Genomic DNA, 11,087 nt, shown 5'->3' on the forward strand with positions numbered 1-11,087 from the left:
TCAGCATTTGTTGCCTATCAGTAATTACCCCTTAACTGAATGAGTTGCATGAGTTTCAGGGCAGTTAAAAGCAAACCACATGACTGTTAATCTGGTGGTATGCAGAAGTCAGTCCAAGTAAGAACAGCAAATTTCCTTCCCTAAAATACATTAGCACACCAGGTGAATTTTATGACTATCAATAGTACAATTATGCAATTACTGAGATTAGTTTTATATGTCAGATCATTTCAAATTACAAACAAAGCTATATATAGGATAGTTAGAAAGATCTTAATTCAAGCAATAAAACAATATTTCAACTTGTTTCCCAACAATATCTAAGGCTTGCAGCAGTTCAAGAAGACTGCTCACAACACCAGCTTAAGGGAAATTAGATTTGGGTAGTCAATACTGACCTAATCGGTGAGGCCCAAATCCCATGTACAAGGTATATTTTTGAAAGTTTAGCTTACACAGATTTTGAACACACATTTAGTGGATTAAGGGTACTGCATTATTTTTGAGTGAGACAGTAAAGTGAGCACCTATAAAATGGTGAACTAATATTTCATTTCTGGTTTACTGCGCACAGATTAGTTGTTGCATTTGCTGACATAACATTAACAGCACTTTAGAAGTATTTTCTTGTCTTTCAATTGATTTGGCATGTCCTGGAGTATGCTGTGAGACCAGTTAACCCAGTTAGCTAGACAGCTCGCAGGGAAATCCGATTAATACCAACAGCGCAGAATTTGATCCCGTTCTGGCTAGGATAGACTTAGGGCTTGCCTCCTTGGTTTCCCAGTTGTTTGAAGAAATTCAGGACACTTAGCAGTGGCATGGCAAGTTATTACCATAGGACCTGCGTTTATGTAGAGAACTTTAAGAGTATTGTACGCTGTGTACTGCCAGATTTTTGAAACTGAATAACTTGATATTATTTCTGTTAACAGAACTTTGATAAAGCAAAGCATTTGACAAAGTTGCTTTGGAGAAGGTGAATTCAGGGATGTAAGGAGGTTGATAGGAAAATATATATTTTCTTTCAGGAAACTAAAATACAGTCTACTTGTGAGTTAAATTTTGTATCAAGAGATCAATGCAGCACAACCAGATTGTCTTCTCCACATATTCATAAAATAAATAAGTTGTAGCAATTTAGTCAAAGTGTGTGGTGCTGGAAAAGCACAGCCAGTTAGGCAGCATCCAAAGAGCAGGAGAGTCGACATTTCGCACATAAGCTCTTCGTTAGTAATATAGTGTAGTTTTTAGGGGAAAAAAAACTGATCTAAAATGAAAGTTAGCGAACTGTTCTCCCAGTAAAGCATCCTTCCGTGATTAGCACGGAATTGTGCTATCCAGTGAGCTTGATATGTGAACTGGACTTGTGCTACTTTAGTTATAGTCTTCCCCCATACAGATGTGTTTGATTATTGTTCATCAAAGGTACTATTCAATTAAAGCATACCAGCACATGAGATTTTATTGATAATTGCATTGTTTGGTGGAGCCTGCTATATAATCGGATACTTCTAGGATTCAAAATAAAGATGTTGCAGAGGGGTTGGGGGAGGCATTTTAGTTATGAAAGATATGCTAAAATGGTGTTTTGCACTTTCAGTGTAATTAGAACGCTTAGTGTAACCATGTTCTTGATATATATCGCAGATTTATGCACGCAGTTCATTTTGATCTTGCCAAAGATGGCTGCAGCGTTTTTTTTGTACATGAGGGGTTATAGAGAAACTTATTATCATTCTGTTATACGTTGAAAAAATGGTGTTATTTGAGATGGTTTGTTCATTTATCTTTTTCACTTTATATCATTTTGAAATCTGATTATTTGTGGTCATGTTAGTAAACTGACAGCTAGATATTTTCCTCAGTATTTGGAACTATAAGAGCTATCTTGATAATTATATCTTTAATCAATGCAGATCACTCACAACAAATACTGTTTGTTTGTGTGAAATCTGTTAATCAAACAAAAAATTCTGATGACATCGTTTTGCATTAGAATAATTCTGCTGTTTGTTGTTGTCAGGTTCAAGGGAAGGACCCCTCAGTGGATATCACGCAGGACCTCGTGGATGAATCTGAGGAGGAGCGTTTTGATGACATGTCATCACCTGGTTTGGAACTTCCACCATGTGAGTTGAGCAGATTGGAAGAGCTGGCAGAGCTGGTTGCAACATCACTACCTTCACCCTTGCGGCGGGAGAAGCTTGCACTTGCACTGGAAAATGAGGGCTACATTAAGAAGCTCTTGGAACTCTTTCACGTGTGTGAGGACCTGGAAAACATGGAAGGACTGCACCACTTGTATGAAATAATCAAGGGAATTTTCCTTTTGAACAGAACTGCACTTTTTGAAGTCATGTTTTCAGAAGAATGTATAATGGATGTAATAGGATGTCTAGAATATGATCCATCTTTATCTCTTCCAAGAAAACACAGAGAATTTCTCACAAAAACAGCCAAATTTAAAGAGGTGATTCCCATATCTGATCCTGAACTTAAACAGAAGATCCACCAGACGTACAGAGTGCAGTACATTCAAGATATGGTTCTACCTACACCCTCTGTATTTGAGGAAAACATGTTATCAACACTTCACTCCTTCATCTTTTTTAATAAAGTTGAAATAGTTGGTATGCTTCAAGTAAGTATTTAACATTTATCAAGAAGACAAACTGAACAAGTATGCATATGCATGTCACTGTTATTTATGTTTTATTTTCCCACTGAATTTTGATTATAGAATATAGAACATTACAGTGTAGTACAGGCCTTTCAGCCCTCGATGTTTGCGCCAACCTGTGGAACCAATCTGAAGCCTATCTAACCTACACTTCTCCATTCTCATCCATATGCCTATCCATTGACCAATCAAATGCCTTTAAAGTTGGCGAGTCTACTCCTGTTCCATGCCCCTACTACTCTCGAAGTAAAGAAATTACCCCTGACATGTGTCTGATACCTATCACTCCTCAATTTAAAACTATGCCCCTCGTGCTGGCCATCACCATCCGAGGAAAAAGGCTCTCGCTATCCAATCTGTCTAACCCTCTGATTATAAGTCTGTATTAAGTCGCCTCAAGTCCCTCAGCCTTTCCTTGTAAAACCTTCCTTCCATACTAGGCAATATCATAGTAAATCTCGTATGAACCTGTTCCAAAGCTTCCACATCCTTCCTATAATGCGGTGACCAGAACTGTATGCATACTGCAAATGTGGCCTCACCACACTTTTGTACAGCTGCAGCATGATCTCGTGGTTCCGAAACTCAATCCCTCTCCCAACGAAAGCTAACACACCTTATGCCTTCTTAGCAACTCTATCAACCAGGGTGGCAACTTTCAAGGATCTACGTAGCTGGACACTGAGCTCTCTCTGCTCATCTACACTCCCAAGAATCTTAGCATTAACCCAATACTCTGCATTCCTGTTACTCCTTCCAAAGTGAATCACCTCATACTTTTCTGCATTCAACTCCATTTTCCACCTCTCGGCCCAGCTCTGCAGCTTATCTATGTCTCTCTGTAACCTACAACATCCTTCAGCACAATCCACAACTGTACCGACCTTAGTGTCATCTGCAAATTTACTAAACCATCCTTCTATGCCCTCATCCAGGTCATTTATATAAATGACAAAACAACAGTGGACCCAAAACAAATCCTTGAACTCCAGGATGAATATTTTCCATTAACCACCACACTCTGTCGTCTTTCAGCTAGCCAATTTCTGATCCAAACCGCGAAATCACCCTCGATCCCATGCCTCCGTATTTTTTGTGCAGTAGCCTACCGTGGGGAACCTTATCAAACGCCTTACTGAAATCCGCATACACCACATCAACTGCTTTACTCTCATCTACCTGTTTCGTCACCTTCTCAAAGAACTCAATAAGGTTTGTGAGGCACGACCTACCCTTCACAGAATCGTGTTGGCTATCCCTAATCAACTTATTTCTCTCTAGATGATTATAAACTCTATCCCTTTCTAATACTTTACCCACAACCGAAGTAATGCTCACAGGTCTATAATTTCCAGGGTTGTCTCTACTCCCCTAACCTCCGGTCTTCTGGTGCTATTCCTGTTCACAATGATGACATAAAGATCAAAGCCAAAGGCTCCAAAAGAGAAAATGCTGGAAAATCTCCAAGTCTGGCAGCGTCTGTAAGGAGAGAAAAGAACTGACCTTTTGAGTCTAACTGACCCTTTGTCAAAGCTCTCAGACAGGGGACGAAACGTCTGCAACACAAATTCCCAGCTCGGCGAACAGAACCACAACAACAAGCACCCGAGCTACAAATCTTCTCCCAAATCTTGTCATTCTTTTATTGCTGATATAGCTGTAGAAAGACTTGGGGTTTTCCTTGATCCAATCTGCCAATGACATCTCATGCTCCCTCCTGGCTCTTCTTAGCTCCCTCTTTAGGTCTTTCCTGGCCAACTTGTAAACTCTCCAAACTTATGCGTTTTGAAATATTTGTATTGAAGTAAAATCAATATATGAGGGCAGATTTTTATCCTTCTAGCCTTTGGTTGTCTGGAATTACAGTTCTGAGCTATGTAATGTTATGGCGAGATACTGTTTATTTTTAACTGATTTCTCAACCTGCCTATTCAATGTAATTTAGTTGATGTTGAAGGTGAGGAAGTGCCACTGAGTCTGCATAATGATGTCATGATGCAGCAAAATTGTTGCAGCAAAATTCTTTGTATAAGCACCAACTTAGCACAGCTCATGAATGATGATCGATTCTTTGAATAATCTGTCCATTCTAAACATCCTTTATACTGGTTTAGAGTAACTATACAAAGATGTTATGGATTTGTGGACAGTTTTAAAACCTGTTGCTGCAATACAGTAAGTATTACAAAAGCAGGATGTTGCCAAGCATACCATTGAAAATTTCTGAACTGTATTTTGTTTTTGTTTTTCATTTCCTCATGAAACCTGGAGAAGGTAGCTATGAGTTGCCTTCTTGGACAGCTACAGTGCTGTTGAGAAGTTCCAAGATGTTGACCAATGAACTGTGAAAGAAAGATAAATTGCCCTCCAGGTCAGAATGGTGTGTCACTTAAGAGTCATAAAGATGTACAGCATGGAAACAAACCCTTCAGTCCAACTCATCCATGCTGACCAGATATCCTAAATAAATCTAGTCCCATTTGCCAGCACTTGGCCCATATCCCTCTAAACTTTTCCTATTCATATACCCATCCAGATGCCTTTTTAAATGTTGTAATTGTACTAGCTTCCATCACTTCCTCTGGCAGCTCATTCTATACATGCACCACCTTCTGCATGAAAAAGTTGCTTCTTAGGTACCATTTACATCGTTCCCCTCTCACCTTAAATCTATGCCCTCTAATTGTGTACTCCTCCACTCTAGGGAAAAGACCTTGTCTATTTATCCTATCCATGCCCTTCATGATTTTATAAATCTCTTGCAGGGCAACTTGCAGTTGATTATGTACATATGCATTTGCAGCCCTTGTCCTTCTACCCAGCAGAGGTTGTGGGTTTATAAGGCATTGTTAACAGAATCTTGGTGAGTTCTTACATTGCATCTTGTCGGTGGTACACAGTGCTGCATCAGTGAAAGGATTAACAGCCCCAATCGGGGGCAGCATCTTGAAGTGTGTGGATGGGGTGTCAATAAAGGGGACTACTTCATCACAAATCTTGTCAAAAGTATTGAGTTTTCTCAAAATTGCATCATCTAAGAAATTGAAGAGTATTCTACCACTCTCCTGATTGTACCTTATCAATCCTTGATAGGCATTGGAGAGACAAAAAGTGAATTATTACTTGCCATAGAGTTCCTAACCTCTGACCTGCTCTTGTTGGCATGATGTTTGTGTGACAAATCCATTTGATTTCTGTTCCCCGGTAACCTCACAATGTTCACTGTATGGGATTCAATAATGGTATTGCCATTGTCAAGGAGCGATAGGTACTCTCTTGTTGTGTTGGTCATTGCCTGGCACTTGGGTCACAAAAATCCAATGTCCGATTAGCTATGTAACTTAATCAATTGTGGCGGAGATAAATTAATCTTCTAAAGTTCAGGAATGAGCTAGAAAAAGCATTTTTATCCTCTGCTAATCCTGTATTGATTATAATGAGGTCAGTCAGATGGATCTTCTAGAATGAAATCCCTGATTGGGGCTGTTAACCTGGTCCAGTCAGGGAGCCATGGCTGACCAGCTAATAAACAGGAGTATCAGAGGTTCTGTTCACTCTGAGAGCTTGGCTCTGAAGAAACCAGACCAGTGTCAAATATTATGCACAAAGGTGACTTGGTGACAGGATACTGACCCCTGGGTTATTTCAGTTGGAACAAGAGAAAAGCATGCTCCAGAAGAAATTTGCTTGCAACAGACATTTTGAGTTGGGCTAAGCATTTCTGTCGTCATGCCTTTATTGGGGACCTTGATTTGTTGATCCTGCCATCAAAGACTGGGTCCAGTATAGACTGAGTTTGATTATCTGAAGGACGTGGGCTGGGAGTATTTTGTTAGGTTAATCAAATGCCGGATAATCGATGCTGGATAACATAGTTGGCTACGCATCAGGAACTTGCAATCTTGTTCGGATGATCCAAAGTTCGATTAATCGAATGCCAGATAATCAAGGTTCCTCTATGTGGAAAGAATGCATTTTTTCTTTACTGACCAAATGACATTGGGGCAGATGAAAAGCAACAAGTAAGTCTCCTAACAGCTTGTGGACCCGCAGCTTTCTCGATTACTAGGAACCTAACATTTCTTGAGGCACAAGATACTAAAACCTTTTAAGAGTTGAAGGATTTAGTTAAGGAATATTGCAAGCATCCTCTAATTCTGAGACCACTATCAGTTTTACTCAGTAATTTGAAAACAGGGGAATCCATGTTGGGATTTTTGATGAGATTAAGACGATTGGCAGAGGCATGTGACTTTGGTTTAACCCTTAGTGAGATACGGAGACACTGTTTGGTATGTGGGATTAACAATGTAATCATGCAAAAGCACCTATTAGCTGAAGTCCAACTGGACTTCTCACAGGCACTACAACTGGCTTGGTCATTAGGCAAGTGGAGCAGGGCATGTTGATGGATGTGGATGCCCTTGCCGACTGAGCTTGGGGAACATCACCTGAGTGAAGGGAATCGTATAGCCTCACTCAGGACATACCCTGAACAGAGGGACTCTAGGTCAGCCCGCAGCAAGACACTGAAACAAAATCAAGCCTCGACCAAACAGTTAAAATTTTGGGCTAGCAAGCCATTGTAGTTCCTGCCCGTATGTGAACTTGAGACAGCGAAAGAGTCATATTAGGCCTGAATTGAGTAGGAGAACTCATAGGCCGGTATCCTGGAAAGTGCACACCCTGGAAAGCCCTCCTACACCTGGCTTGAAACAGTTTTGCTGAGCAATGTCCAAATCAAAATCAATCAAAATAAACGTGGTTAAATGGTCACCCAGTTCTAATAGAGGTTGATACTGGCATGTCTGTATCAAAGAACCAGGCTTTTACAAAATTCACTCTGGACTCCGTCCCTTAAGTTTGCATAAGACCTCTTGGCTAAACTAAGAACCTATACTGGATAGCCTTTACAGTTTAAGGGTGCAACTTCAGTCCCATCTCTATGAGAAGCAGCTGATTCAGTTCCCAATGATTGTAGTGAATGGCTCGGGCCCAAGCTTGATAGGGTGCAATTGATTGAGAAAGATTCACCCTTGATTGGCTCAACATTTATCAATTAGAAAATGGCTGCCCAAGTCAAGTCCTAATTAAATAACCAGAAGTTTTGCAGGAAGGTCAAGGGACTATCAAAGGAGCTAAGGGCACCTTGCATGTCGACCAGGAACCAAATCCACGATTCTGCAAGGTCGGCCCAATGCTATTTGCTTGACCTTTAAAAGTAGAGCAGAAATCAGGAGACTGGCAAATGGAGTCATCAAAGTAGTATAGTTTTCAGAATGGGCAGCACTGGTTGGAACGAGTGTGAAGGCTGACGGATTGATTTGCCTTTGTGGGGATTTTAAACAAGTGGTAAACTGTTTCTGTAGCATGTTAAATACCAGTCCCTCGCATAGAGGACTTGTATACGGTCAGGGAAGCTGGACTTCATGTGTGGCTGTAGTTGTGGCTCGATGAGGATTCCCATAAGTATGCTACATTTAATTAGCATAAGAGTTTGTACCAGTATACGAGACTGGCATTTGGGGCATCATTAGCCTGTGCCAGGGAGAACATTTTACAAGGTCTACCCCAGGTCACCATTTATCTGGCTGATATGTTAATAACATGTAAGACCATGGAACACCAATAAAGAACACTTCGAGAACTTGGACATAGTCATAGAGTTATACAGCGTGGAATCGGATCCTTCGGCCCAACCAGTCTGTGCTGAACATAATCCCCATCTAAACTAGTTCTATCTGGCCACTCCTGAACATTTCCAATTCATGTATCCTTCTAAATGTTTTGAACGTAATTCCATTACACGCGGGCATATGCCTTAGGAAACACTTGTGTTTTAGGCAACCCAAGTGACCTACTTTGGTTACAGAGTCAACAAGACTGAGTTGCACCCATTGCAAGTTAGGGCAATCAAAGGTGCCCTGATTCCCAGGTCTGTACCAGAGCTCGTGTTTCCTTGGAAACATAATCTGGCTTCCATCCTGGCACCCTTACATCTGCTATTGAAAAAGGATCAGCCTTGGAAGGAGTCTCGTAGCCTTTAGAGATTTGAAGAAGCAGCTGTCTTTGTCTAAGGTGTTAGCACACATTTCAAGTGATTTGTGGTGCTGATACCCGATGCATACCCATACAATATCGGGATAGTGCTGACTCATAGATGGCCCAATGGAGAGGAACACCCAATAATCTATGCTTCCCAGACTTTGGCTGATGCAGACCACAAATGCGCCCAGATAAGGAAGGTTTGGCAGTCATCTTTGTGTGAACAAGTTCCAATAATATTTTTACAGACACAAATTTCTAATAGTTACAGACCACAAACTCCTGCTGAAACCACTCAAAGAGGAGAAGGCCATACCACCCATAGCTTCAGGTCAAATTTTCTGATGGGTTCTCATTCAAGTGTGTAAAATTACTTGAAATACTGTCTGGGAGGCCAAGTAACAATGGAGATGCCTTACTCCAACTCCTGCTGGCAGATACACCACAGGTGGTACTGCCACTGGAAGAGTCCATTCTGGTTTTAAACTTTCTGGACACCCTTGCAGTCATCACTGGCAATATCATAATATGGATGCAAGAAGATATGGTGCTCGCAAATTGCTGGTGATGATGGGGGAAACAAAAGGGTCATCAAAACAAGAATTGAAACTTTTCTGAACCCAGCAAGACCAGAGCACCCTCGAAGATGTCATTTTATTATGAAGAGCAAGAGTGATTATGCAGAGCCAAGATTGGCACGAGATACTGGCTGACCACCTCTAGGTTCATCCAGGGGTGTACAAATTGAAGTTATGTCTGGTAGCCAGGATTAGATGCAGTCATAACTGCGTTGGTGTGGCAGTGCCCGGAGTACCAGCAAGGACAGAAATCACGACTTGCAGCTCCCCCACATTCGTGGGAATGGCCAGATAGACCCTGGACTTGGTTATACTTCAACTATGCCAGCCCTTTTATGGTCTCAACGTTGTAAGTCATTGTGGATGCCCACTTAAAGTGCTTGGATATTCATAGAGTTCATTCGTCAAATACTGGGATGATGGTAGAAAAGCTGCAAGCATCTTTTGCAATACACTGAAGTGTTGGTCACAGACTGTGGGCCATCATTTACCAGCAGCGAATTAAAGTATTTCTTAAAGTTGAATGGCATTTGGCTCCATGCTATCCATCGCCCAAATGTCTGGTAGAAAGAGCAGTCCAGACTTTGAAGGCAGGCTTAAAGAAACAGCCTGCACCTTCGCTTGATACCAAACTCTTCCGTTTCCTATTTGATTATTGGACAACCCCTCATGCAACTACAGGATAACTCCTGCAGATTTGCTAATGGGGGAAAGACTCTGCACCAGGTTAAATCTGATCTTCCTGAACCTGGGCCAGACACAGGATTCCTTTAAGTAAAAGAGACAGTTTACTTCAGAGGACAAAGGTTGATGCTGAAACCACGAAAATGGCTCTACATGGTTAAAAGACAATGCCGTCGCAAGATCAGGTCTAGTGCCGTACAAAGTTCGGGGAGGTGAGATGGTCCTGAACAAGCGTATATACCTCATGAAAGCTCCACACTGGCAGAAGGGGTAGGAGCAAAACATACTCAACCCCTCACAACAGCCAGAAAGGCTGTTGGAACCTGTGGGCTTCCCCCCCACCCCCAACATTGAACAAACCTCAGAGTCTGAAATGTACGTGTTGGATGTCACAACCTCGATACCGTGGTGAGACCATACTTGGAGTGTTCTCTGCAGCCTAGGCCTCCTTATTTGAAGAAGTATGTTCTTACTATGGAGGGAATTCACCAAAGGTTTAATAAACTGGTTCCTGGGATAGCAGGGCTGACAAGTGAAAAAAGTATAGATTGGTTAAGGCAATATTCACTTACATTGAGAAGAATGAAGGGGGCCAGAGGGGGATTCTTATAGAAACTTAATGTTCAAATGGGGCTCAATAGGGTAATTTTTGGTAGGATCCTCCTGATGACCAAAAACCAAGGGTCACTGTGTTAAGGTGCAGGATAGACCATATGACTCAATTTAAGACTGAGAAGAGAATAAGTTTCTTCATCCAGCAGTTGGTAAGCCTTGGAATTCTCTGCCACAAAAAAAATTGAATGTTTTCAAGTAGGAGTTAGTTTGTAGGGCCAAAGGGGAATCAAGAGTATAGAGACAAAGCAAGATTAGGGTAATGAGTTTGATGCTGAAAATGTGATGCTGGAAAAGCGCAGCAGGTCAGGCAGCATCCAGGGAACAGGAGAATCGACGTTTCGGGCATAAGCCCTTCTTCAGGAATGAGGAAAGTTTGTCCAGCAGGCTAAGATAAAAGGTAGGGAGGAGGGACTTGGGGAACGGGGGTCGGAAATGTGATAGGTGGAAAGAGGTCAAGGTGAGGGTGATAGGTCAGACGGGGG

At 41.6% G+C, this 11,087-nt stretch overlaps 1 protein-coding gene across 3 annotated transcripts in view; it reads left to right on the plus strand.

Annotated features, from left to right (window-relative positions):
• The window catches only part of smek1 (SMEK homolog 1, suppressor of mek1 (Dictyostelium)), a 137,594-nt gene that overhangs the window by 73,207 nt on the left and 53,300 nt on the right, over positions 1-11,087 (plus strand). For all 3 annotated transcript variants that reach the window (XM_043696929.1, XM_043696928.1, XM_043696926.1), the window contains exon 4: positions 2,027-2,644. In XM_043696929.1, the coding sequence (XP_043552864.1) occupies positions 2,027-2,644 (618 nt within the window). The remainder of the gene's footprint in view (positions 1-2,026; positions 2,645-11,087) is intronic.

This window comes from Chiloscyllium plagiosum, chromosome 10 (genome assembly GCF_004010195.1).
Source record: "Chiloscyllium plagiosum isolate BGI_BamShark_2017 chromosome 10, ASM401019v2, whole genome shotgun sequence".
Taxonomy (NCBI): Eukaryota; Metazoa; Chordata; class Chondrichthyes; order Orectolobiformes; family Hemiscylliidae; genus Chiloscyllium; species Chiloscyllium plagiosum.